Source organism: Mustela nivalis (genome assembly GCF_964662115.1).
Source record: "Mustela nivalis genome assembly, chromosome: 18".
Classification (NCBI taxonomy): Eukaryota; Metazoa; Chordata; class Mammalia; order Carnivora; family Mustelidae; genus Mustela; species Mustela nivalis.
Window position 1 is genome coordinate 57,508,845 of NC_139037.1, and position 25,932 is coordinate 57,534,776.

Consider the following 25,932-nt stretch of genomic DNA (forward strand, 5'->3'; position numbering starts at 1 on the left):
ACCTCAAGCGTGATCACGCTGCCTTCTGGGAGGTGTAGTCCGTGGCCGCTCGGACTCCAATTCCCAGCAGGCTTCGGGGCGGGAACCCGGAAGGGGAGGCTGGAGAGGAGCGAGTGGGGGAAACCCGCGTAGCCGAGAGAGCTGCGGCGCGGGGAGATGGTGAGAACCCCGAGTCGGGGCTGGGGGCTCTTGAAAGCTGGGGCAGGGGTTCGGGACCGGGTGGCGAGAAGGATGAGGCTGGGGCTAAAATAGGGGCTGGACGACGAGAGATCGCTTTGGGGAGGGGTTCGGGAGGAATGGGAGCCGGAGGGAGTAGTACAAGAATGGGGGCTGGGGAGGGGTCTTGGAGGTGGAGAGTCGAGCTTTGGGATTGATTATAAGAGAACTCAGAGCTGGGGAAGGGAGTCCTGAGTTGGAGAACGGGCTAGGCGTCCCGGCAGAGGCCCTGAAGGGAGCAATTTCGGGGCGGGTAGCCTGGGGGATGCGGAAAGGAATGGGGGTCAGGACTAGATGAATGAAGGGGTCTGTAGGCTCCGAAGGGGAGATCAGTTGTGGATGCAGTGGGTTAGGGCCTCCAGATCATATTGGGGGCAGGAGGGCAAGCTGAGGTGGTGGGAGAGAGAAATCAGTGGTAGAGTGGTGTGTTGGTTAGGCTGCCGTACTGAGGGTGGGGTGGGGAGCGTGGCTTTAGGCGCCTGGGTGAGAAAGAGTTTGTGCCTAGACCAGCCAGAGACTCCTGAGAAACTGGACAGTCACAGAACTGTAGGATAAGATGGCCAGAAGGGGCCTTAGAGAGAACCTTTTGCACTCTCATTTCTCTAGTAGGATCTCGAAAAGTGTAGTGCGTTCTCTGTGTTTTGGCAGTCCAGCGTTCAGATCAATTAATCTGTCTCTTTTTTGTGACCTGAGCAAGTTTCCCTTCTCAGAAACTTAGTGCCCTTATCTGTGTTGTGGGAACAGCTTGCCACTGAGAAGAGGGGAGGCTCCTGAACGTTGTTACCCTCCCTTGCAGTAAGTCCGTGGTAGGTCTTGGAGCTGTCGGTGGGAAGTTCCCCATCCCAGGAATGTGACTGGGTCACAGGTGCTAATGGATTCGCTTCTTATCAGTCCAACCCCAGAGGCAGTTTTCTCTCTCGAAAACCTGCTACTGATCTAGGCACACCCCAGCTAAGTAGCAGGCAGGGGCTCCCCACAGTGGATTACAGCTAACACTTACTCTTTGGGAAGTGCCTGGCCCTTTTCTTAACTCTGCCAGCATGTTAACTCATTTAATTCTGACAACACCCCTAAGGTGTAGGTGGGGTTATCTCCATTCTACCCAAAGGAAGCAGAGCCCCAGAGAATTTAAACAACTTTCCCAGGGTCATCCAGCATTAAGTGGTAGATTCAGGATTCCAACCTAGGCATAGCAGCCCAGAATCTGCTTTCACCACTGTGATTTTTGTCCCCGCTCCTTGTACTGAAATACAGTGTTACGAGAAGGGCAGTGACTCCAGAACAGAAGCAGTCTTCAGTTGGAATTTTAGCCCTGCCATTGTCGTGTGACCTTGGGCAAGTCTTTGGGCCTCTCCTTTTCTATAAAATGGGCTCAGTAACCCCGGGAATGTTAGAGGGTTTAGGGAGGTAAGCACGTAAAGTTCTTGGAGTAAGTGCTTAATACACACAAATTGTCATTTTTTTTTAACAGAGTGGGAAACAGACTTGAGAGAGAACGCAGAAGACAGGGACCACCAGTGAGGGAAACATCAGCCAGGCTCCCTCCTTTTCCTTCTCCCGCAGTCTGCCTCCATATCTGCTTTTTCTTGTTTCCCACCCTCTACCCGTGGGGTTCCAAGTCCAAGGGTGACTCCCCAACGGGGTGCTCAGAAACTCAATCTGTCCCCGTCCCCATCTCCATTCTGATCCCCAGCCAGATATAAATAATTCACTTGTCAATGCCCAGCCTGGCCCAACTCCAGGTATTTCAGTGAATAGGAAATATTTCTGACAACTGTGTATTTTCTCCCTCCAACCTTTTTGGTTATTCCAGTCTCCCTGGGCACTTGGGCAACTTTGTAATTCATCTTGAAACACTTTGGTTCATTTGTTGTGATGCTTCCTGAGTTTATCACAGAAATTCTCTGGCGGTGATAGGAAAGCTTATGGTTAAAAGCACTGGCCTCAGATAGGCTCAGGTTCTGATCCCTACTTCTGCTGCTGTGTGTCCTTGGCCAAGCTGTGTTCCCTCTCTGGCCCTGGAGTTCTCTTGTGCAAAATGGGGCTGCTTTCCAACCATGGGGCGGTTGTAAAGAGTTGATGAGGTAGCACTTGTAAAATGTGTAGTGCCTACAAAACTCTCAGTGTGTCTGAGGTCTTTTTATGATTTTTATTTTCTTAAGAAAAAACCCTGGAGCATGTGCTTTGGGACCAGAACTCCCATATTTGAATCCTGGCTCCGTTGCATGCTTGCTATGTGACTCTAGGCAAGTCATTTAACCCTCTGGACCTCAGTTTCCTCTTCTGGAAAAGGGGGGTGTATTCCTCGAGTGGTCTGCAATGTTGTTACAGCGCCTGCTGTATGCAGACTGACACCCTGCCCTTGGGGAGCTCGTTGTCTTTGCAACGCAGGTGGCATCTGGACTCATTTTTCCATTTTTCGGGTTTGGGTTTTCTCTTTCTGATTGATTTGCAGCCCCTTATGCTAGCTTTGCCGGCTTCTCGTTGCATCATTAACTTCAGGGGTCTTTAACACTTTGTCTTCAGCACTCGGTGAATCATCTGAAAACCTCTTGGTTTGGGGGAGAGTTGGCCAGCCTCTCACTCATCCCTGTGCCGGTATGTCACAGCTGGGTCCCCTGAGGTCATGTGACACTCTCCCCCCCCCCCCCGCCCCCGTTCCTCTATTTGTCTGTCTTAGAAAATGTGTCCGCTTTCCAAGTCATTTTGCCTTTCCTTAAAATCTTTCATGTGTTTCCATCCTGTGCTTGTCCGAAGCTTACTCATACAACATGATATTTTTACCATTTCTAATGGGGGTATTTCTAGCAGCTCTGCCACTGCCATATGATTCCTAAAACCGCAAGTTTTCTGAAAGACTTGGCTTGTCACCTGCCCCGTGACGCCATCCTGACCCCTCAATTAAGATCAGAACCCCCACTTCCTTCCACTCCCAGTCCTCTTAACTTGTTACATTCGTTTTCCCATAACACTTGCCACCTTGGAACTCACTCTATTTTTACTGTCCCTGTCTCCAATTAGGATGTCAGCCCCGCAAAGGCGAGGATTTCTGTTTCCTTCTCTTCTCCACCACCCCCCCCCGGCACCCCACCCCCACCCCCGTGTGCCCGGAACAAGGGCCTGGCGCACAGTAGCTGCTCTGTAAATAACTGTCTAATAGTTGAGACCCAGTACGCAACAATAACAAAGGAATGACCATGCTCTGACTATCATGAGGGACCAGGGTCAGTTTCCTTCCAGAATATGAAGTGAAGAGGGACGAAGTCTTTGGTTTAGTCAATGATTTCCAGACTCCTAGGTACTGAGTCTCCCCTTCCCTTAATAAGCCCAGAGCCAGAATACTGAGCCTCTCCTTGGTACCTAGCTGACATTGAGCACTCTGCTGGGTTGATCTGTGATTCATCAGGCAGCCCGTGGGTGGGTACTGTTATGGTCTACATTTTACAGTGGAGGAAACTGAGGCATCAAGGTTTAAGCACCCTACCTACAGATGGACCCCCCCCAAAAGTGGGAAAGCCGCGGTGTCTGCAGGCCCTGCCTGGATTCTGTCTGCATCCCGGATCTCTAGATCTGAGGATTTGGATGATTCCTACTATAGGAGAGAGAGGTTGGAAGATTTGAGAGGAAGAGAGAGGGTGGCCAAAAATCCAAGGGAGGAATGAATCAAGATCGTGGACCAAGTGGGGATAGGGGTGGGGCTCAAGAGGGTGGGGGTTAGAAGGAGCAGGACCAGGAACAGAGCCCTGGTATCCTGCCATCGATTGCTGTGTGGCCATGACCACAGACCAGTGCATTCCCTGAGCACCTGTTCCGTGCCCAGCCTATGCTGGCTTGACCCTGACTGTGGGATGGAGGCAAGGGGAACCAGGCATCTACTTTTTATTGTCTATCTTCTTTCTTTGCTTTATTCTGCTATGGAGATTGTTTCCAACTTATTATTTTTTTTTTTTTAAGATTTTAAAAAAAAGCCACCTAGGGGTGGCTCCGTGGGTTAAAACCTCTGCCTTCATCTCGGGTCATGATCCCTGGGTCCTGGGATCGAGCCCCACATTGGGCTCTCTGCTCAGCAGGGAGACTGCTTTCTCCTCTTTCTCTGCCTGCCTCTCTGCCTACTTGTGATCTGTCTCTCTCTCTCTGTCTAAAATAAATAAATAAAATCTTTTTCTTAAAAAGATTTTTCTTTTTTAAGAAAAAGATTTTATTTATTTATTTGAGAGAAAGCGAGAGCATGCGAGAATGGGGGAGGGGCAGAAGGAGAGAGAGAATCCCAAGCAGACTCGATCTCAGGACCCTGAGATCCCGAGCCAAAATCAAGAGTCAGAAACTCAGCCAGCTAAGCCACCCAGGCGCCCCTTGGTTCTACCTTCTTAGGGTGATGCTTAACTTGTTCATTGTTAGCCTCTCTTTTTTCTTTATGCATTTGTGGAAACAGGTTCTCCCTAGACCTACTGCAGGCTGTGCTCCCAGGCTCTCCCTTTACCTGCATCTGGGGATTTTTTTTTTTTTAAGATTTTATTTACTTATTTGACAGACAGAGATCACAAGTAGGCAGAGAGAGAAGGGGAAGCAAGCTCCCTGCTGAGCAGAGAGCCCAATGTGGGGCTTGATCCCAGGACCCCAGGATTATGACCTGAGCTGAAGGCAGAGGCTTGATCCACTGAGCCACCCAGGCACCCCTGGGGATTCCTTTTGCCCGTCTTCTGGGCTAGACTATTCTCTTTGATCTGATAGCTCCCTTTCTCTTCACTCACCGCTCCATTCTGGTGAAGTGGATCCTCCAGTAGCTTCCTGAGAAGGATTCCCGGACATGTATTCTTGTTTTCACAAACTCGAGCCTCTCATGGAAAGGTTTTAAGCAGAGGAGATGTGGTCTGATTTATGTTTGGAGCCATCTCTCCGGCTACCATGGAAAGGATGCAGCCAGGAGAGCTGAACTAGGCCAGTGAGCCAAGTGCGGAGGCTGGAGCAGCTGTGCCTTTGAGGAGAGGTCCCAGCCTTCTAGAAACCCATAGCGTGGAGGGGAGGGGAGGCACTCACCCAGGTCATTGTCATTCAGCAGTAAGGAGGCCTCAGGAGAAAGAGATCCCTAATAGCTTGTGAGGACCCTGGACCAGCTCCTGGAGGAGGCACCAACCTGCCTCGGTCCTGGGAGCAGGATTTCCATCCTTGAACTTGGCTGGAACCAGCCAACTTTTCCCAAGAGGTCCCCAGTAGCACATGTAAAGTCAGGCAGTGTGGTGGTATTAGGATTCTGTTCAAACAAACACATGTTGCATACCTCGGATGGGCTAGGACAGTCATTCTCAGATGTGCATGCAAATCCGCCAGAAAGCTGTGGAAGTGTCTGTTCGGCACGAGAGACCACATTCCTTACACACTCCCAGGGCCTCCTGCCTGGTGCTGCTCTAAAAGCTGGGGATCCCGCAGGGAAATGAAATAGGAAAAAATCAAACAAACAAACAAAAAATGGTCTTGGGAGAGGAAAGTGACAAGAAACTTTATCAACAAAGTTTCTAGTGTATTAGATAGGGCTATGTGCTAAGGAAAAAAAATAAATCGGGAAGAGAAAAGCAAGCATCTGTGGCTGTCTAGGGGCGCTGGCCTGCCTGTGTTTGAGGACCGAGTAAGATGATCCGCACAAAAGTGCCACTCAGGGACTACTGCTTCAGGATCTCCTGCTGCAAAGCTGGGTCTGAGGGCACTCACTTCGCCATTCCAGTGCCTCCACATCCTTGAAATGAGCTTAAGAATAGTGAGATGATGTGACAGTTCAATGAGTTAATATTCGCAAAACGCTTTGAGCAAAGCCTGGTTCCCAGGCGTGATGCTTGGGTGAGCACAATCTGTGATCAGTTTCTTTATTAATATATTCATGCAGGTCATGATGGTTTATTTGGATGTCTGCACCCTTTCTCCTCCTGGTGAGCTCAGTGTCATCTCTGTGTGCCTGGTGACCAGGTCTGGGCCAGGAGGCAAGAGGACCTTCCAGTGTCAGATAAGGGGTATAAACTGGATTCTCGAATGGTTGGGGGCAGCCCACCGAGTGTCAAGCCTGTGGTTCAGTTCCTTACTGTTCAACCTACCTCTTAGGGAGAGATACATTGCAGTTTCCCATCCGCAGTTGTGGATTTGCCAAAGTCTTGGCCATTCTGTTTTTTTTTTTTGCTCTACATATTTTGAGGTCATCTTGTTAGCACATGTTGAGAATTTTTGTATATAATTGGTCAGTTTGTTTCATTAGCATCTTTGTGCCTACTAATACCTTTTGCTTTTGTCAGCTGTTACCTTTTTTTTTTTAAGATTTTATTTTGAGGGATGCCTGGGTGGCTCAGTCACTAAGTATCTGCCTTTGGCTCAGTTAGGATCCGAGGGTCCTGGGATCGAGTCCCATGTCAGGCCCCTTGCCCAGCGGGGAGCCTGCTTCTCCCTCTGCCTGCTGCTCCCCCTACTTGCGTGCGCTCTCTCTCTGACAAAAAAAAAAAAATAAAAACTTAAAGAAAAAAAGATTTTGGGACGCCTGGGTGGCTCAGTTGGTTAAGCAGCTGCCTTCGGCTCAGGTCATGATCCCAGTGTCCTGGGATCAAGTCCCACATCGGGCTCCTTGCTTGGCAGGGAGCCTGCTTCTCCCTCTACCTCTGCCTCTGCCTGCCTCTCTGTCTGCCCATGCTCGCTTGCTCTCTCTCCCTCTATCCCTGACAAATAAATAAATAAAATCTTAAAAAAAAAAAAAAAAGAAAAAAGATTTTACTTTGAGTCATCTGCATGCTCAATGTGGGGCTCGAACCCACAACCCGAGGTCATGCTCTACCAACTGAAACAGCCAAGTGCTCCCTCCATTGTATTTTTTTTTTTTTTTTAATGATAATTGCCTCTCTTCTCTTCTGTCTCTTGCTACATATTTGTCTGGTCTTTTTACATTTAAAAAAATTTTTCAGTCCCTCTGGGTCGTGATGTTTTACAATAAATGCATCTTCACATAGCATTCCCTGAAAGGTGACCTAGTGGAGGGATTAGTGTATGAGAAGTTAGAAAATTCTGCCCTGGTGACCTAGGACCCAGACAGAAACTGGGTGTGAAACAGTTTACCCTGCTAGGCCTCATAAAGTTTAGGACTTGTTGCTCCAGGGGAGGGAGCTTTGATGCCTCCATTCAGTCCCATGCTGGGCGGGGCTGCTGGGGACACCATGATGACCCTGATTGTTCTGGCCCTTCTAGGTCCACTGTCCCGTTGAGGAGACAGATCAGAGTGGGCAGGCCTGGGACTTGGAAACCCAGAGGTCCTTCTCTGGGCAGGTGGTAGGTTTCCAGAAAGGGAGCTCGGGCAAGCCCTCTCTAATGTTAAAGTTATGTTCGGGCAAAGACACAAATGAAATAAGGAACTGAGCCATGTGGAGATCTGAGGGGAAAGCTTTCCAGTTAGTGGGAACAGCAAATGCAAAGACCACAAAAGGAAAGAGGTTGGTTGGTGACTCTAGATGAATAAAAAGCCGGGAGGCCAATGGAGAAGCCCAGAGATGGAGTCTGACCTAGGCTGTGGGGGGGATCAGCTTCTTGGAGGATGGAACAGCTAAGGTAGGGCACCAGGCAATGTTTAGCAAAGCAACAACAGAGCACAGCAGTCCCGAATCAGATTCCTTGGATTCACATCTCTGCTCCAACTCACACCCATTCTCTGTGGGCAGCCTGTCCTGCTTCAGTTCCTTTGTCCCTACATTGGAGAGGATAATAGCTTCTGCTGAGGATTGGACAGGGCCTAAGTACTCTAACTACTCTCTGTGCCAGATCTGGTGCCCATCTGGGCCCGCAGAGGGTGTGGAGGAGTGGCCAAGGGCGGAGACTGGACCTGCTGGGTACCTGGGCTTTTTTCCAAAGGCACTGGGGAGTCATGGTAGGTTTTGAACAGGGTAGGGAGAGGGTCAGGTTTGTGTTTTAAGAAGACCTTTCTGGCTGTGACCTGCAGGATGGTTAGAAGCAGGCAAGGCTGGGGTGGGGTGGTGGGGAGACAGGTGATGCCTGCCGTGGAGCCCCCTTTGGATGTCTCTAGAATCTGCCTGGCATTGAAAGGATCTAGACAGCGCTGTTCAGTAGAAATACAAAGCAAGCCGTGTGTGTAATTTAAAATCTTACAGTAGCCACATTTTTTTTTAAAGATTTTATTTATTTATTTGACAGAGAAAGATCACAAGTAGGCAGAGATTCAGGCAGAGAGAGAAGGGAAAGCAGGCTCCCCGCTGAGCAGAGAGCCCGATGCGGGCTCTATCCCAGAACCCTGAGATCATGACCTGAGCCGAATCAGCGGCTTAATCCACTGAGCCACCCAGGTGCCCCCAGTAGCCACATTTTAAAAAGTCAAGAGATGAAGTTAATTTTAAGTATTTTATTTAACTAAATTGTATCCCCAGTATTATCATTTTAACAGGTAATTAATATTTTAAAAGCATTGTCGGGGTATTTGATATTCTTTTCTTGTACTAAGTCTGAGTCGGATTTGGGGCTCATGGTTGGAAAAGGCTGAAGGTGCATTTGGCCACACAGCTTGAGCATTGAATGCCAAGCCCAGACGCTGAACTCAGTGCGGAGGGAGTCGACGCGGGTTCTGCCATTTGTTTTTCAAGGATGAAGTGATTCCGCTGTCCATCCCCCCCCCCCCCCCCCCCGCAGGGAATCTTGGTCTTCAGGGTTCCAGACGCTTATCTTTCTGCTTGTTTCCTTCCGCCCTCAAGAGTCTCAATCCCGGAGCCGCCTGGCCCTTTAAATCTCAACTGTCAATCAGGGCTCCTGTTTAGAGGGAACGTCGTTTAATAAACCTCTTGATACCTCGGCCTCGTCCGGGCCTTGTTCCTCCGTTTTAGCTAGGAGTTGGGAATTGTTTCACGCTCTCTTACACGCCACTGTTTCCACACCCCTTTCACCTCTCGCCTACTCCTCCCTCTTTCGAAGTTAGGCCCCTTCGCCAAGGCATTCCTTATATGGGCACGTCCCCGAACGGTAACCGCTCATTGGCTGGGGGCGTCACGCGCGGGTCTGTCAACAAAGGGGCGGAGGAAAACTCGTCGCGCGCCTGCCGGCGCGAAGTCTGGAGGGAAGGAGTGAGGGGGCGGACCCTCTTCTCTCGAGCGCATGCGTGTATGCTGCCACCCTCTCCCGCCGCTGGGGGGGCGGGGCTCACCGGTGAGGGTACTTTGGGGGCGTGTCTAGGTTTCGGGGGTCGTCTGAGTAGGTTGGCGGGTTGGGGGCAATTACAAAATCGGGGGCTCCCTTTGCAGTTAAGCGGTATTTGGGGGCTTGAAGTATTTGCGTGGGTGTCGGGGATACTTGGGGTTCCCTTGAGCTTAGAGGGAGACTTGGGGCTTGGGTTTGGGTTCTTTTGTAATCTGGAAGTTTCTGTTGTAGGGGTCTCCTTTGCGGTTGGGGATGTTTGGTGGTTATGTGATTTGGGGAGCTCATGGGCAGACATAAAAGCAAACTAAAGAATCCAGGAGTGTCAAGTCTGGAGCCAGAGTGCCTGGGCTTTCGCCTTTATCTAGTTCTTCCTACCTGTCAGACTCGTGATTTGGGGTTAAATATTTCTGTGTCTCAAATCTGGACACTGGGACTAAGATACTACCTGCTTCAAGGAGACTGGGGAGGATTAGCAGGGATCTTTAGAACAGTTCCTAATCAGCGATGCAGTAATTCTGCACATTGCCATTGAAGAGGATTCTCTAGGAGTGTTGGGTGGGGGGCGTTTTGGGCTTTGATAAGTATATGGTTTGGAATTAGTCTTATATACTAAGAAGCTTTTACGTTTTGTGAGTTATGTGGGGTTTTTTTGTTTTTTGTTTTGTGTTTTGTTTTTTTGGAGGGGGTCTTCTCTTAGGAAATATGTGTGGAGATTTAGAAAGTGAAGAGGAGTTAGGATTTCAGGAAACTGGTCTTTTGGGGCATGTGTAAGGTTGGGAGATTGCATTGTATGTTGGAGTTCTTGATAGACTTGGGATTTGGGAGGCGTTCCTTGAGATTGGGGCCTTCTGTTGGAGGGGATATTTATAGGTTTGGAAGTTTAAGTTAGGATTTGAACGGTCTAGGTATTTCAAGGATGGCATTTATCTTCTGGAGATAGGGTAGGAACTAATTGGAGGATTTCAGGTGGTAGCCAAGTTGTAGAGAGATAGTAACTACAGAAAACGGCTTTTGCTGTTTTTATGTCTATTCCTGGGCATTTAGATGTGTTGGTGGATGGTAAACTTAGCCATCAATAGGTGGGATCAGTATGTACTGCAGGGGTAAACAGACTTTTACTATAAAGGGCCAGATAATGAGTATTTTAGGCTTTGCAAGGCCATACATCCTCTGTTGCAACTATTCTGCCATTGTAGTGTGAAAGCAGCTGTAAGTAGATGAGCACGTTTCAGTAAAACTTTATTGGCAAAGACAAGCAGTAGGCCATAGTTTGCTGACCGCTGATCTATGGCCGTGTGGAAGATTTGAGGTTTGGAGGGTATTTTTGTTTGAAGATGCCTGGATGGAGGGAGATAGTCCCAGGAAATGATCCAGAGGGAGGAGTATGCTACCTGTTAGTCCTGCAGTGGAAAGCGGTCATGTCAAACGCATTAGCAAAATTGCCTCCAGATTAGGTCACGCACAGTCGTTGCAAAATAAAATGATCATTGTTAAGAGAGTCCTGTATTGAAGAGTCCTGAAACCAAGTTTCAGGGCCTGGTTTTATGATAAGTAACCCTTACCCACTTGATCTGCCTGCGGGAAACTTGAAGAGGAAACTAGACGAGAACAGGCCTTCTTATCCCACAGGTCTGTGCCGGTGCTACGGGAATTCATTACCTACACAGTCTTGTGCAAGTGGGTGCAATTCTCAGGGAGCCCCGGGACTCAAACAAAGTGAAGAGCCGATTTCTTTTTCCTTTTTTCAAGATTTTATTTATTTATTTATTTTAGAGAGCACCAGACAGAACGCATGAGCAGGGGAGTGGAGCAGAGGGAAAGGGACAAGCAGACTCCGTACTGAGTGCAGAGCCTGATGCAGGGTTCGATCCCACGACCCTGAGATCACAACCTGAGCCGAAACCAAGAGTCGGATGCTCAATCGTCTGAGCCACCTAGGCACCCCAAAAGCCGGTTTCTTAAGGGCCTGGCTGGCTCTGACCTCAAATTTTCTTCCCCTGCCCAGCCTACCTCATTCCTTCCTCCGTGGGCTCAAGTAGCCATAGCCGTGGGCAGGGCTGGGAATTCTTGTCTTTTCAGGAACAGGCTACTGGGTGAGCAAATGGAAAGAGGATAAACTGTCATTTGGTACTTTCACTTAAGTTCAGGGTTATGGCCGCAGAAAGCCCCTGGATTGTAAGTGAAGGCATTTAGACCATGGAGTATGACCTGCAGGGTTGGAACAAGTTGCCAGCTTCAGTTACATTCTGGGTGTTTTATTTATTTATTTAAAGATTTTATTTATTTAGAAAGAGAGAGAGAGCACAGGCTCAAGCCAGCAGGGGAGAAACAGATGGGGAGGGAGACAACCTCAGGCAGACTCCATGCTGGGTGAGGGGCCTGCCATGGGGCTCTTATCTCTTGACCCTGAGATCATGACCTGAGCCAAAACCAAGAGTCAGACCCTCAACCCACTGTGCCACCCAGGCACTGCTGTTCTAAGTGTTTAAAAACCAGCCCTTGTTCCCTCTGCCCTCCACTTGCTTACCTGTGTGGTGGGTCAGCAGTAGAGTTCTTAGTGGGCTCATTTGGTCTGTCCCCGCAGAAGCTGAGGTTGGGGCGGTAGGAGGAGGGCAGGCTCTTCCCCCCCAGCTCCCCAACCTCCTCTTCCCTGTCTCCAGGTGGCCTGCGGAGCCTCCCCTGACCATCTAGGGCCTGAAATGTGGTGAACGCCTGCCTGTCTGCTACCGCTCCCCAGGATGGACCGCGGCGGCCTCCTGCCCTTCCAGCTGTGGTGCCCCCGACCCTTTGGCACCTACTCACAGAACCAGCCACGGGCGCCTACCACAGCCCTCAAGCCGTCAGCCTGCCCAGAGCCTGGCAGCGGGGCTGAGCCAGACCACGGACCTGCCCACTCCGAGAACACCCCGCCCGCCTTGGCCACCGAGGCCCCTGCCTCCCAGCCAGCCCCTCTCCTCTCAGCAGCAGCTGCTGGCGATGAGGGGCGAGTCCTGCTGGACACATGGTATGTCATCAAGCCCGGGAATACAAAGGAGAAGGTGGCCTTCTTTGTGGCCCACCAATGTGGTGGGGGCAGCCGGGCCAGCTCCATGAAGGTCAAGGGGCACTGGGGCAGTGACAGCTCCAAGGCCAAGCGGAGGAGGCGCTGTCTTGAGCCTACAAAGGCTCCCCCGGACCCAGGGGGCCCAGAGGCGCCCCCTGCCGCTGAGGGGGCCCCAGCCTCAGCTGGCGAAGATGTAGACCTGCTCTCTGTGGCAGAGATGGTGGCACTGGTGGAACAGCGGGCCGCCCTGGCTTTGCAGAGCTACCCGCGTCCGGGCACCCCGGCGCCTGTGGTCTTCGTGTCAGCGGAGCAGGGTGGGCCTGCCAAGGGGCTGGGGTCCGAACGGCGCTCCGGTGGCGGGGACTGCAGCCGGGTAGCAGAGGCAGTGGCCCACTTCGAGGCTCAGCGGGACAGCCCTCCAGCCAAAGGCCTCCGCAAAGAGGAGAGGCCCGGGCCGGGCCCTGGGGAGGTACGCATCGCCTTCCGTATCTCCAACGGCCGAGAGCCCCGCACCCCTGATGGCAGCTTGTCCAATGGGAGCGGGGGCCGGCCAGGTTGTGCCTACCCGGGCAGCCCAGGCCCTGGGGCCCGGGCCAAGGACAAGATCACCTGCGACCTGTACCAGCTCATCAGCCCCTCCCGGGATGCCCTCCCCAGCAACGTGGAGTTCCTCCTGGCTCGGGCAGATGAGGCCAGCGAGGGGGAGATGCCAGTCCCTGCCAGGCCTGAGGACACTCCACCGGCCCCGCCTCCGCCCCCGGCCCGGGACTGCGGAGCCTCAGGCTTCCACGTGGATGTGGTGGTGACGGGGGTGGTGGATGAGTGCATCTTCTTTGGCAAGGACGGCACCAAGAATGTGAAAGAGGAGACGGTGTGCCTGACGGTCAGCCCTGAGGAGCCGCCCCCACCCGGCCAGCTCTTCTTCCTCCAGTCCCGCAGTCCAGACGGGCCACCCGAGCCCCCCCCGGCTGACTCCCCGGCCACCGCGCCAGGCCCTGACGATGCCGAGGGGACCGCGGACACGTCCCTGTGCCGCCTGTACCGGCACGTGTCCCATGACTTCCTGGAGATCCGCTTCAAGATCCAGCGGCTGCTGGAGCCGCGACAGTACATGCTGCTGCTGCCCGAGCACGTGCTGGTGAAGATCTTCAGCTTCCTGCCCACGCGGGCCCTGGCGGCCCTCAAGTGCACCTGCCACCACTTCAAGGGCATCATCGAGGCGTTTGGCGTGCGGGCCACAGACTCGCGCTGGAGCCGTGACCCACTCTATCGTGATGACCCTTGCAAGCAGTGCCGCAAGAGATACGAGAAGGGGGACGTGTCACTCTGCCGCTGGCACCCCAAGCCCTACCACCACGACCTGCCTTACGGACGTTCCTACTGGATGTGCTGCCGCCGAGCTGACCGCGAGACGCCTGGCTGCCGCCTGGGTCTGCATGATAACAACTGGGTGCTGCCCTGCAACGGGCCGGGCAGCAGCGGCGGGGGCCGGCCTGGCCGCGAGGAAGGGAGGTGAAGCCGGGGGAGGGGGGGGGAGAGCCCACCATGCCCGCCCCTCCCCCTTCCCCCCCCCCCCCCCCCCCGGGAGCCAAGGGCCAGGTCCGGGTTACCAGCCCGTTCCCCCAGTCCAGGCAGCGTTGATCCCCCTCCAGAACTGAGATGGGGTTCAGGGGGATGATTGAGAAAGCACTCTGATCCACTGACCCCTGTTGGTTTTCTACTTTTCAGACCCAGGGCCGCAGACCCTCGAGTAGGGTGTTTTTTTTATCAGCATCTCAGCAACTTCTCCATTCAGCCCCCAACCCTCTCCCTGCCCTCTACATCCCAGGGACCCACCAGCAGGGAGCAGAAGGCAGCTAATTTTGGTACTCTGCAAGGGTTCCCCCATTCTGGCCCCCTTCCGCCCCCTCCTACCCCCCCCCCAAGCTCCCTGCCCACCCCAGTTCTTTGTTTCTGGAGCTGTGTTCTGAGAGGCTGCAGGGTGCAAGGTTGTTATTGCCTCTGACCTGCCACACCAGGGCTCATCTCCTCTTTAGGAACTGGGGGCCAGTGAGATCGCAGATCCGAGGTGACACTTTTCTTGGCAGCCTGCCATTTCTAGATGTTTTCCCCCACTAAGACAATAAAAATCACTGTTTTCTCCTTAACCTAAAGCTACTGGTTTCTTCACTTCCCCTGAAGGGGAGGAGAACGATGACAACAAAAAGTAGAAGTATAAAGATTCCCCTCCTCCTATCACTGAAACTGTTGCCATCACTTCTCTCCCCCTCCCCCGCTCCAAAAAGCTGTGAAGCCCTTTGCCTCGCTCTTGACAGCGTGGGGGGCCGGTGGGCAGGGACTGTGGCTTTGAATTTCTGGATTGTTTTTCCTTCCACTCTGGGTACTCGTTCAGGCACTGGGGTCTCTGCAGCCCTGGCCATATGTGTTTCTTTAGAATCCTTTGGTCGATGGAGACCTTGGTTTTTCACACAGTTTGGGCTGGGGTATTTGCGTTTGTTCTGTTTGGGTTTTTTTGTTTTTTTCATCCTTGTGGTTCTGGAAGCTTCTGGTGTGTGGCATTTGACCAGTTTTGAATTGGTCCTTTCTATAAAATCAGTATTTATAAGGCTGGGCCCAGACTGGTTTGTGTGTTGTTCAGGGAGGGGGTTGGGGCGAGAAGGGAGCCACAGAGCACTGCATGGTGAGCCCGAAAAGATTGGGAGAAGGATCCTTCGCCAAGTCCCTTAGCTTGAGATTATTTTTGACTCTTCATCTGTGTCATTTTGGATTCAAAAATCTCAAAATAGTAGTAGCTTAAACAAGATAGTTTTCATTTCTTTAGAAATCCCAAGTGGGCAGATAATGGTGGCCTTGAAGTCCTCGGGAATCCAGGCTGCTTCTGGCTCCCCGTCCTTTGGCCGTGGACCTGCTAGAATTCTGACCATCACCAATTTGCAGGAAGAGAAGGCTCCTGCCTCCCATAAGTATTATACTCTACTTACATGTACATCTCACTGGTCCGAGCTTCAGCCATATCGAACGGCTGCCAGGGAGACTGGGACATGTGGTTTTACAGCTGAGTACATTATGCCTAACAAAAAAAACTTACTAAAGATCTCTATAATTAAAGCCTCAAAACAGTCAGTTACTAAATAAAAAAGGGGAATTAAGTCATTTTTTAAAATTCTAGTATGAAGGAATAGGGAAGAATGAATGGTGAGAGGTTATTAACAGTTTCTTTGTTTTAAAGACTTATTTATTTGAGAGAGAGGGAGTGCGAGTGTGCACATACTGGGGAGGGGCAGAGGGAGAGAGAATCCCAAGCAGGCGCCACTCTCAGCATGGAGCTGGAGACCGGGCTCAGTCCCATGACCCGAGCCAAAATCAAGAGTGGGACACTTAACCCACCAAGCCACCCAAGTACTCCCAACAGCCTCTGACGTTCTTATCAGGGAATAAAAATGACCAGAGAGACTAAGAACTATCATGGTAGTTACTGAAATACTTGGAATTTAGAATCGGAGAGACCTGGGTTTGGGTCTCATCCTGGCTTTGTGGGATTTCCATTTTCTCTGGAGGGATGGGCCAGATTACTTGGATTCTCCAGCTGAAAAAAGGTAGTAAAAAAAAAGAAGAAGAAGAAGAAGAAAAGCATCCAACTAGCCAATATTCTACAGTTAAAGGATGTACCACACCAAAAATTTCAGGGGAAGAGATATGGGACCCTGAAGCCACTTTTGGTCTGAGTATTTGCTTGTGTCAACAAACGTGGGTTTCTGCGCAGCGGTCTTATGGGGATAAGCAGGCGGAAGGCGGGGCCAAGGTGGGGAATTTAATAGGAAATGGGACCCCACCAAGCTACAAGCTCAGGTACAGAGGACAGCCCAGAAGACTGCAGAAAAGGGGGACACAAGACCAAAGGAGATAAGAAAGTGGACCCTGAGACTGTGCAGATACGGGCTGGCCCTTGGCTCGGGTGTGTGGCGTCATCCTTGTGTTCAGGGTACTTCTGAGCCGAACTGTCTGACAGAAACAAACATAAATCCTCCAGTGTAAGGAATGGTCATCTAGAATCCCCACAAATGATTTTTCAGGCCATGAGCAGCCCACAGTCAAGTCACTCAACATGCATGGAAATAAAGCACCACAAGCAAGAACCAGCGGAGACAACAGAGCAAAAGCAGATTCACAAGGTCTTTGATCGGTGAACCCGCCAGTCACAGATTAGAATATGGGTTTTCCCCTACTTTCCAAAAGCTCAAATTATAGCACTTGGCTTTCATAAAAGACCTACCGTAGTACAGTAACGGCTTTTTTCAGAGAAGTGAAGATCTTTTTTGGATCTCTGTTAGTGAGAACAGGTACTAAGGTAGGCTGTGTGGGGGCTTTTTTTTTTTTTTAATTTTAAAGATTTTATTTATTTACTTGACAGAGATCCCAAGTAGGCAGAGAGGCAGGCAGAGGGAAAGAGGAGGAAGCAGGCTCCCTGCTGAGCAGAGAGCCCGATGTGGTCCTCGATCCCAGGACCCCAGGACCATGACCTGAGCCGAAGGCAGAGGTTTTAACCCACTGAGCCACCCAGGTGCCCCTTGTTTTTCTTTTTAGGTTTATTTGTCAGAGCAGAAGCAGAGGGAGAAGCAGGCTCCCCGCTGAGCAAGGAGCATGATGCAGGACTCGATCTCAGGACCCCGGGATCATGACTTGAGCTGAAGGCAGACATTTAACCGACTGAGCCACCCAGGCATCCCCTAAGGTCTTTTGTGGAAGTGCAGCGGCGTGACAAGCTTGGAAAGCGGGGATACTCTGCACTTAACTGCTTACGAAAGTTTCCACAGGATCGCTCTGCTTTCTGCGAGCAGGGCAAACATGTAAAAGAGCTTGGAAATCTCTGCAGGCCACCCAGAACTAAATAATGGCCTAGCAGATGGGAAAGTGGAAAAGCCCCAGACACAAGAACCCAAAGTAAAAACTCAGAGGCTGAGCTCAACAGCAAATCAGACACAAGTGAAAAATACGATTGAACTAAAGCTAGGTCCAAAAAGGAGCACAGAGGCAGAAACAAATAAAAAAGAAAATAGAGAAGAATGTTATGGAAGATAGAGTGAGAATGTCTATAACACACATTCAGTTGGCCTAGAATCGGAAGAGACAGTGATGCGAAGATGATATTTTAAGACAGGATGGTTGCGAATTCCAGACTGATGAATGACACTGATAAGACCAGTGCATCGTAAGCGAATGCATTTTGAAGAAAAGTGCCTAGACACATGATCTGCAGCCACTGATTTCTCTGAAGATGTTTCAAGTAAAAATGGGAATCCTGACAGTCCCTCCAAGAACATGGATTTGTGGGACGTTGGTACTCAGAGTGCTCAGGCATTGTGCTCCTCAGATAAACCTAGGGACCCTGTCAGAGTGCAAAGTCTGGGGGACCGACAGGAACTAGGGAAAACATCATGTCAAACTGCAGCAGCCCCATCTGTGAAATGGGCTACCGATCCCTGCCCCGGATTCCAGGGGAAAGTGCGCATCAGGCCCCCTTGCCTGGTGTGCGGTCCGCAACCGCACATGGAGAGCCCGGGGCGTTAACAGCGTGTGGCTCCCTGTCTCTGATAGAGGTGATCGTCTCCCCTACTTCTGGAGTGGCTGTGAGATGAAGAGACGGGGTACTCTTACGTGCCTGGCACTGTGCCTGCCACACGAAGAATGAATAAAGGAGCTGTTCCTGTGGTTGGGGAGCCTTGCCGCCCTGGCTGTTGATGTCCGTCAATTTCCAGTTCTAAACTCGGGACTCGTGTCACCTCCACCTCTTAAGAGATCTCTCCCCCTCCCTCACTCGCACCCCCCCCCCCGCCCTGGTCTGGCTTGCAGTGAGTAGAGCCCCAGGAGGAGCTCCTCTTCACCAACCATCTGTGGGTGCGGCACAGGTCATCTCTGGGAGTCTGAGGTTAGGAGTTGCAATTGTGGGTGAGCAGGTGGGCTCTGTCAACAACGGGTCATGATCCTGAGCCCTTGCAGCCTCCTTTGCAAAAGGAGAACCAGAAACTCGACCGACCTCAGGACTTGGGCGGAGACCACCTGACCTGATAAGTGCTCACGGCGCCTGGCACACGGGAGGGGCTCGGTACAGGTCAACTACTGTGGCAAGCCATGAACAAGGACCGGTCTACAGATCCTCGCTCGTTTGAGACCCTCAGCTTCAGCCTGTGAGTTCTCTCAAGGCTTCGAGCTGCCTTGGAAGGCCCGTGCTCAACTTTGTAAGTAACCCTCCATCCTGGCCTGGCCTCCCCACTGCCTGCCAGGGCTCCATCTGAGTCACAAAACTGGCAGGCACAGAGCCCCACAGGATGACCCCCTCTCTAGGCACCCTCCGGTTTATGGTTTTCTTTTGAGTAGCTTTGCTAAGCCACTGGGAAGACCCCACACTGTATCCTTAAGGACAGCAGGTCCCCAACTTCTCTGATCGGGAGACTCCCTCAGTGGCTTATTGCAGAGTCCCAGCCCCTCCCTGGAGTTCTGATTCAGGAGGTCTGGGGTGGAACCTGGGAGTCTGGATTTTTTAGTAAGCACCCCCGTTGAGTCTGAACCTTAGCTGGGTTGGGAAGTACTTCCTCAACCCACAAGTGAAAAGGAAAGGATGGTTTGGTAGAACTCATTGGCAGTGAATCCGTCTTACTCATTCCTCCCATGAATACACTCGAACTGTCAAAACCTAGCATTTCCCAAAGTGTCTTCTGAGGTACCCTACTTCTAGGTGCTTCCCCATAAAGGGCTTCCGTGGTGAAATACTTTGGGGAGACAACACTGCACTCCCTCTTAATCTTGAAAATTCACATTGTGCAATGAAGAAACTCATTTAATGTCTCATCCTGTGTCTTCGATCCCCTTTTTCATGCAACACCTTGTAATGCTAATTCTGTAGAATATGTTTCACAGAAACACTGGTCTGTTGCCCTTGGGTCTGGCCGACTCGAGTTCCCAAATATTGGCTTCCACCTCCTCTGTTCCTGCGTCCAAGCACATCCCCTGTGGACCCCCACACGGCAGTCCATGGACATAAAAACACAAGCCGCAGAGAATTCATTTGGCGGGGTGTTGTGACCCGTCCAGATGCCAGCCCAAGGTATGCCGACCATGAAAATGAGAAGAGCCTTTGGCCCCTGCTAACCTTCTCACCGACTGCTTCTTCCAGGACGGGGTCTAAGCCCTTATTCCTTTGGCTGCCACCCCCACAGTGGTCTTGACTCCTCCATGTCTTTAAAGAATGGTGGCTTGAGACAGAGGAAAGAGGGTCTTCAAATCATAGCACAAGTAGAACCCATGCCAAAGAAAAGGATAAGCCAGCATACTGCGGGGCAGCCTGGCCTGAGGTCCATTGGTTCCACGTGTCCTTGGCACGTCCTGGCCAGGCTCCTCTCCTCCAGCGTCAGCCGCGGAGGCTAGAGCCCCAGATACTCAGCCAGGAACACGGCGAGGATGCGGCTGAGGTTGTGCACTGTGGGGGGGTGCAGGTTGGCCTCAGTGTCATGGGGTGTGTGCCACACGTCGGGGAAGGGCATGGAGATGAGGTGGAGCACTGGGACCCCTGGCAGGAGAGAGGGGAGGCTTGGTCAGGCCAACCCAGGAGCCTAGCCCCAGGCCCAGGGAAACTTGCCTCACCGCACCCCCCCAGAAGATACCCTGTCCTGGCACTTGAAGAACCCTGAAGGATGATTTTAAGCATGTGAGGGCAACATGTTCATTTAAAAATATATACATATCCAGTACATGTATTGTTCTTACACGCCAACTAGAGAACTCAAAACATACGAGGTTATGCAAAGACCAGAAGAAGGGAAAGATGTTTTTGACCTCAGATTGCCAGGTATTTTATTAGGCTCCTTTTCTCTTTATGAATAGCTCCCCTCCCCTTTTTTTTAAGACTTTATTTGACAGAGAGAGTGAGAGCATAAGCAGGAGGGGCAGCAGGCAGAGGGAGCAGCAGACTCCCCACTGAACAGGGAGCCTGAGGCGGGGCTCGATCCCAGGACCCCGGGATCATGACCTGAGCCAAAGGCAGATGCTTAACCCACTGAGCCACCCAGGTGCCCCAGTCTGTCCTATTCTAAAACCCATGTTCTGAACCCCTCTACCAGATGTCTTCCGCCCTGGCTGTGCGGCAGAATCATCTGGGAGTTTTGTAAAACTAACGCAGAGACCCTAGATTGTGGGTCAGTGAAATGAAAAACACCTAAAACGCAACTGGACATTTTTGGAAGCTCCTCCGTGATTCTGCGGGGCTCCCGCAGGGCCTTGAAAGACAAGTACTGGAATCTGTGCTCACTGAGGCACCGCCAGCAGTAGCTAACATTCTCTGAATGCTTACTGTGGGCCAGGCACTGTGCAAGTAACATGTACATGTATGATGAGCTCATTCGGTCCCCTCAACAAGTCTGAGATAGGGTCTCTTAGTGCCCCATTCTACAGATGAGAAAGTCGAGGCACAAAGATGTTCAGCAACTTGCCACCGGTCCCCGATCCTGGGATGGGGCCAAATCCAGGTCCCACCTGTCCCTCCCTTAGACACTGCCCCCTACCCCCACCCCCACATCAAGTACCTCGACGGAGGAAGGGGATGTGGTCATCTTCTACGGAGCCAGGGGGCTCCCCCGGCTGGAAATACATCACTTCCTGGGGATGAGACTGTAGCAGGTTTAGGCGGTGCAGTCGCTTCTCTGGTAGCGGTGGGGGTTAGAAAGCAAGGGTCAGCCCCTCAGGGTCAAAGGGTCCCCTGTTCACAGATCAGGGCAGTGCAGGGCACTGATCATGCCCACAGGGATACAGTTCACTAACCCTTACCATGGGCTCACTGTGTTCCCGGTCTCCTCTATTCCCTCTGAGCCTAGAAGGTAGATCTCCCTACTTTCGCTATCATCGTGCCCATTTTATAGATAGGAAATGGAGGCTCAAAGAGATGAAGCCACTGGCCCAGGTTCACACAACTGGGAAGAGGCACAGCCAGAATTCAAAGCCAAGGCTACTGGACCCCAAGGCCTGTGTGGAATCACCACACTTGATTGCCATGGGATCTTTGTGTGTTTCTGCCCTAGTGCCTTAGAGAGACAGCAGGGAGGTGGAGGGCGGCTGGATGACCCCTCAGAGAACAGGTACCCGCCCCACCCAGGCTGTTCCTCCAGCATCCCAGGCCGGTGCCCGCCCCCTACCTTCATGCTTACCAATGCTCCGCAGGCGATGGAACCAGCGGGCTGTGTGAGGGAAATGACTGTAGAAGTTCGGATTAGGGGCACCCAGGAGATCGAGAAGCATGAAGAGCTCCTAGGAAGAGAGAGGCCGGGTGGGATATCACCAACCTTGTGTCGCCCTCTCCCGCCCTCACGGGAACCCAGTGGGGGCCCTGGTCTTACGATAGCCTGGATCCTGGTGGGGCCTGGGCTGTGGGGGGCAGACTCCATGAGCTGGGCCAGGTGCCGGGAGCCATAGAGGGAGTCCTGGGGCCCCCACTCCTTCAGGGCCTCTTCACCGTCCAAGAAGAGCAGCTGCAGAGTCACCGGGGCCTCCTGTGGGAGCCGGGGGTCAGGGCCAGCTGGGCTCCAGCCCTCAGGCTCGACCTGTCCATGTTTCCTGCCTGCCTGCACCACTGAATAGGGCAAACTAAGTCTCCTCACTTGTAGAGCGTGGGGGCCAGAAGTGCAGAACCTGAGCCAGACCACCTGGGTTCAAATCCTGGCTCCACCCCTTCGTAGCCGAGCAGTAACTTAGAGGTAAGTTACTAACTTCTCAAGGCATCAGATGACAAAATGGGATTAATAACAATTCTAATCATACAGTAGGGTGCAAATCCAGGTCCTGGAACAGCGCCTGGCATATAGTAACTAAGAAGGGGCGGCTCTGATTATTATTATTCTCTAGGCTCCTTTAACAGAAGAGACAGACCCACAGACGAATCATTATGCAGTGAAATGCACTTGGGTTGAATGCTTCCAAGCACTCTGGGGTTCCAAAAGAGCACGGGAAGGGAGTGGGGGATAACCTGGCCCGGGGAGCACTTTGGGTCTGCTGGGTAGGGAAGTTTGCACGGAGGTGAGTGGGAGTTGGCCTGGCAAAACGGGGCAGAGGGGAGAGTGTTTCCAGGCAAGAAGCAATAAGGCCAAGGGTTGGCACCAGAGCCAGGGAGCTTTGTGAAGAGGCCTGAGGGGGTCTAAACCACGGAAGGGGTCTGAGCAGGGGAGAAGCAGGAAGACATTTGTGCTTTTTTTTTTTAATTTCATTTCTTTTTTTTTTCTTTCTTTCATTTGCAAATCCTACACATTTCTCTTGACATAATTTACTGCCAGGGAATCTTCTGGACTCAGAGAATACAGCAGAAGACAAGAGCTGCCAAATCCTGGCCTATAGGGATTTTGAACTAGCTGGGCAGACGGAAAAACACATCCATATTAAACACCATAAAGTCTTGGGATAGTGATGGGGGCTCTCTTGGGGTGGCTGGGAAACCATCTTGGAGGTGGTGACATCGGAGTGGACACTTGAATGGAAGGTGGGAGCCAGCCAGGAAGATGTCTGTAAAAAGCACATTCTAGCCAGGCCAAACAGTAGGTACAAAAGCTCTCAGATGGGAGTGAGCCCTAGAAGTCCGAGGAATGGGGAGGAAGTGAGTGGGTAGCTAGAGTGGGGTTAGGAGGGACACGGGAGGGAGAGGAGACTCCTGGGCCCCTATAAGAACTCTGGCTTATGTCTGCAATAGGGTGGGATCCATGGGAGGGTTCTGGGGAGAGAAGAAACGGGATCTGACACTCAGGGGAAGGAAAGATCCCTGTGACTGCGAGTACGGAACGGAGATAGAAAGACAAGTCCAGGCAGGGAGGGTTGGAGGCTTGGACTAGGGTCGAGGCAACCCCAGTCTCCCACCCTTCTCCCCACTCCTCACCTGCTCCTTGGCTCTACTCAGCTCCCTGTCGAGGGCCTGGGCCAGCTCCAGCAGCAGGGCGCAAGGCACAGCCGAATCCGTGGCCCCCACAAAGGGAGTCGACCCAGATGGGAAGAGCTTGGAGTCGTAATGGCAGGCAAGGGTGAGGTGACGGGCAGCCCCCGGGTCCAGTGTGGCCACCACGTTGCCAAAGTCCAGCGGCCCCAGGGGTGTCGAGGCCGTGAAGGGGTCCAGTTCCACATGCCAGCCTGCGGTCAGGGTCCGCAGAGTAGCCTCCAGGAACTAGCGGCAGGAGAGAGGTGGGAGGGTGGGTAGGGACTGGGGAGGAGGTTGGAAGAAGGGCCATGTGACCTGAGCCATGCAGAGCACTTGGGCTGACTCCTAATTCCCACTTTGGGTTAAGTCATTCCCTTGACACGCTTTTGCTGAGGGCCTACAGAGTGCCAGGTGTGTCATGACCTTGCCTCTCCACGCCAAAGCTAATCCCAGCTCACTCGTCCATAGCACTCACTGTGTGCCAAGCCCTGTTCTAGAAACCCTGTAGGAATAGGGACTGTTGATGGCTCCATTTCATAGCTGAGGAAACTGAGGCACAGAGAGGTTAAGAAACTAGTCCAACGTCACACTCCAAGTGGTTGAGGTGGGATCTGAACTCTAGGGATAAGTCTTCAAATGACTAGATGCTTTCTGGGAGTGTGCCAGCCCCAGAGTCAATCTGAAATTTGGGTTGAAACCCTCGGTATAACATTTACTAGCTCTTGATTTGGCCAAAATGCCTAACTGCTCCGGTCCTCAGTTTCCATCTTCGTAGTGAGGATTACATGGGTGATCACTTCATAGAGCTGTTGCCTGGCACGCAGTAAGCTTCTGCAGGGAGTACAGAGGGCAATACTGCCTAGTGGTTACCAACGTGGGACTCTAGATTCAGGTTCGCTTCAGTCAGAGTCCCAACTCTGCGTCTTAGCTGCTTGGAGGATCTTGGGAAGAATGCCCGTTTCCTATTCCCTGGCAGGCTGCAGGGCCAGGGGTTGGAGGTGGGGGCCCTTACCTTTCTGACTTGGAGATTGCCTGGGCTGCCCGGGGTCCGCACAACCAGCAGGGGGCGCAGATAAGTGTTCCAGAGACGGTCTGGGTCCAGTTGCCCCACTACCCTCCGCAGCCGAGCTTCGGGGAGGCTTCCGATCAGCCGGCCCTTAGGAGTGGATGGGAGAGGGAAGAGCAGAGCGTGAGAGCAACCTCCCTTCCGACCCCAACCCGGACGCCATCGCCCCTAAGAAACCCCGGTTCTTCCTCCGAATTCGAGACTCCAGCATCGGATATTTCCAGGATAAATGCTAGACTCCGGAAAAGTCCCTGTGAGCCTCTGAGGTCCAGCCCACCCCAATCCTGACGCAGAAATCAAGGCCGAGAGAGAGGAAGGACTCTTCCAAATAGCTGACTTTCAGATTAGAACCCAGAACTCCCAAGTCTTACTACTCCAGACCCTTCCTCTTCGGGAGAACCACCTATTGCAGAATAAGCCCTAAGCCTCAGTTCTTTCGCAGCGGGCATGCGCTCTAACGATGGAGACCACAGCACCTGCGGCTGGAGCCATCCGATACGGCCACGTCAACCTGAGACCGCAGGGAAGGGGAGGCGGGGAACGAGTGCTCCCGCGGTGCCCCTGTCCCTGCCCAGCCTCACCCGCAGCTCCCGGCCCCGCGGCAGCTCCTCAGTCTGGCGGAGCCAGCCGCTCCAGATGGTGTAGAACGCCGAGGCCACGGCCAGGGACAGCAGAAGCAGGGGCAAGAAATGCGCCCGAGGGAGCAGGCGGCGCTTGGGCGGTGAGGGTGGCTCCAAGAGGCCACGTTCCCCGAGCCGCAGCCGGGACCGCCCGCGGCCCCCGGAAGGCATGGCAGCTTCGCCCAGAAACCGGTCCCTGACCGCGGAGAGTTTAGGCCCAGCCAAATCCCACCCCATGGAATCACCGGGCCAATGAACAAGAAGAGCGGCTACACCAGCCCACCCTCCCTCGGTCAGTGAAGCCAATGGGGACTGTTGTTCGGAGAATACGCCTCCTTGTCTCCCTGGGGCTTTGGGGTTGGTTCCCCTGAGAGTTGCACAACCCCAAAAGGGAGCGCGAAAGGGGTAGGCTCCGCCTCAGCGGAGGAAAGGAAGCCAATGAGAAATGTTTGATCCTGGAAAACATTGGACCCAGGCGCAGGTCCACGCCCCTCCCGTACGAAGGCAAAGAATTGGTTACTCGGAGTCGGGAAGATCAATAGACACGTAATAGAACGGACCCTGAAGGAAAAGGGGCGGTGTCCGTCCCTGAAGCGAGGAGCCGATTGGCTTCGCGGAGGCCGCGCCCCCGAAGGCAGGGCCGGCGGGCATTTGGAAAGGGGTGTCCTTTCCCTCCTTCAACCTGTGCCGTTCTACAACGAAATGATTTGAGTCGAATCCGTTTTTTCCTTCTCTCCATTGTCGTGAATATCTGCCCCGTAGTGTCCCGCAACACCTTGAACTACTAGGCAATGCTTCCACCCCACCTCTGCGCGGCGCTGGCGCGGGTCGCTATGGCAACAGGCCACGCCTCCGCAGGTTGGGATCGCGCAGGCGCCGGCGG

The 25,932-nt window shown here is 52.6% G+C and overlaps 2 protein-coding genes across 3 annotated transcripts; one reads left to right on the plus strand and one right to left on the minus strand.

Moving 5' to 3' along the window:
* The first annotated feature begins 66 nt into the window (after positions 1-66).
* On the plus strand, positions 67-14,568 carry FBXO46 (F-box protein 46). Its single transcript, XM_082711263.1, has 2 exons — positions 67-159; positions 12,039-14,568. The coding sequence occupies exon 2, from the start codon at positions 12,117-12,119 to the stop codon at positions 13,935-13,937; it is 1,821 nt and encodes a 606-aa protein (XP_082567389.1). The 5' UTR covers positions 67-159; positions 12,039-12,116; the 3' UTR covers positions 13,938-14,568.
* A 4,670-nt stretch (positions 14,569-19,238) lies between these two features.
* Positions 19,239-25,342, minus strand: QPCTL (glutaminyl-peptide cyclotransferase like). Of its 2 annotated transcripts, XM_082711264.1 has the most exons (7): positions 25,011-25,342; positions 24,376-24,519; positions 23,328-23,609; positions 21,805-21,957; positions 21,616-21,715; positions 20,998-21,114; positions 19,239-19,985 (listed from the first exon to the last, which is right to left on the minus strand). In XM_082711264.1, the coding sequence occupies exons 1-7, from the start codon at positions 25,284-25,286 to the stop codon at positions 19,840-19,842; spliced, it is 1,218 nt and encodes a 405-aa protein (XP_082567390.1). In that variant the 5' UTR covers positions 25,287-25,342; the 3' UTR covers positions 19,239-19,839. The 2 variants fall into 2 exon arrangements, with proteins under 2 accessions (XP_082567390.1, XP_082567391.1); XM_082711265.1 differs by lacking the exon at positions 21,805-21,957 and having other exon boundaries at positions 25,011-25,281.
* Positions 25,343-25,932: the final 590 nt, after the last annotated feature.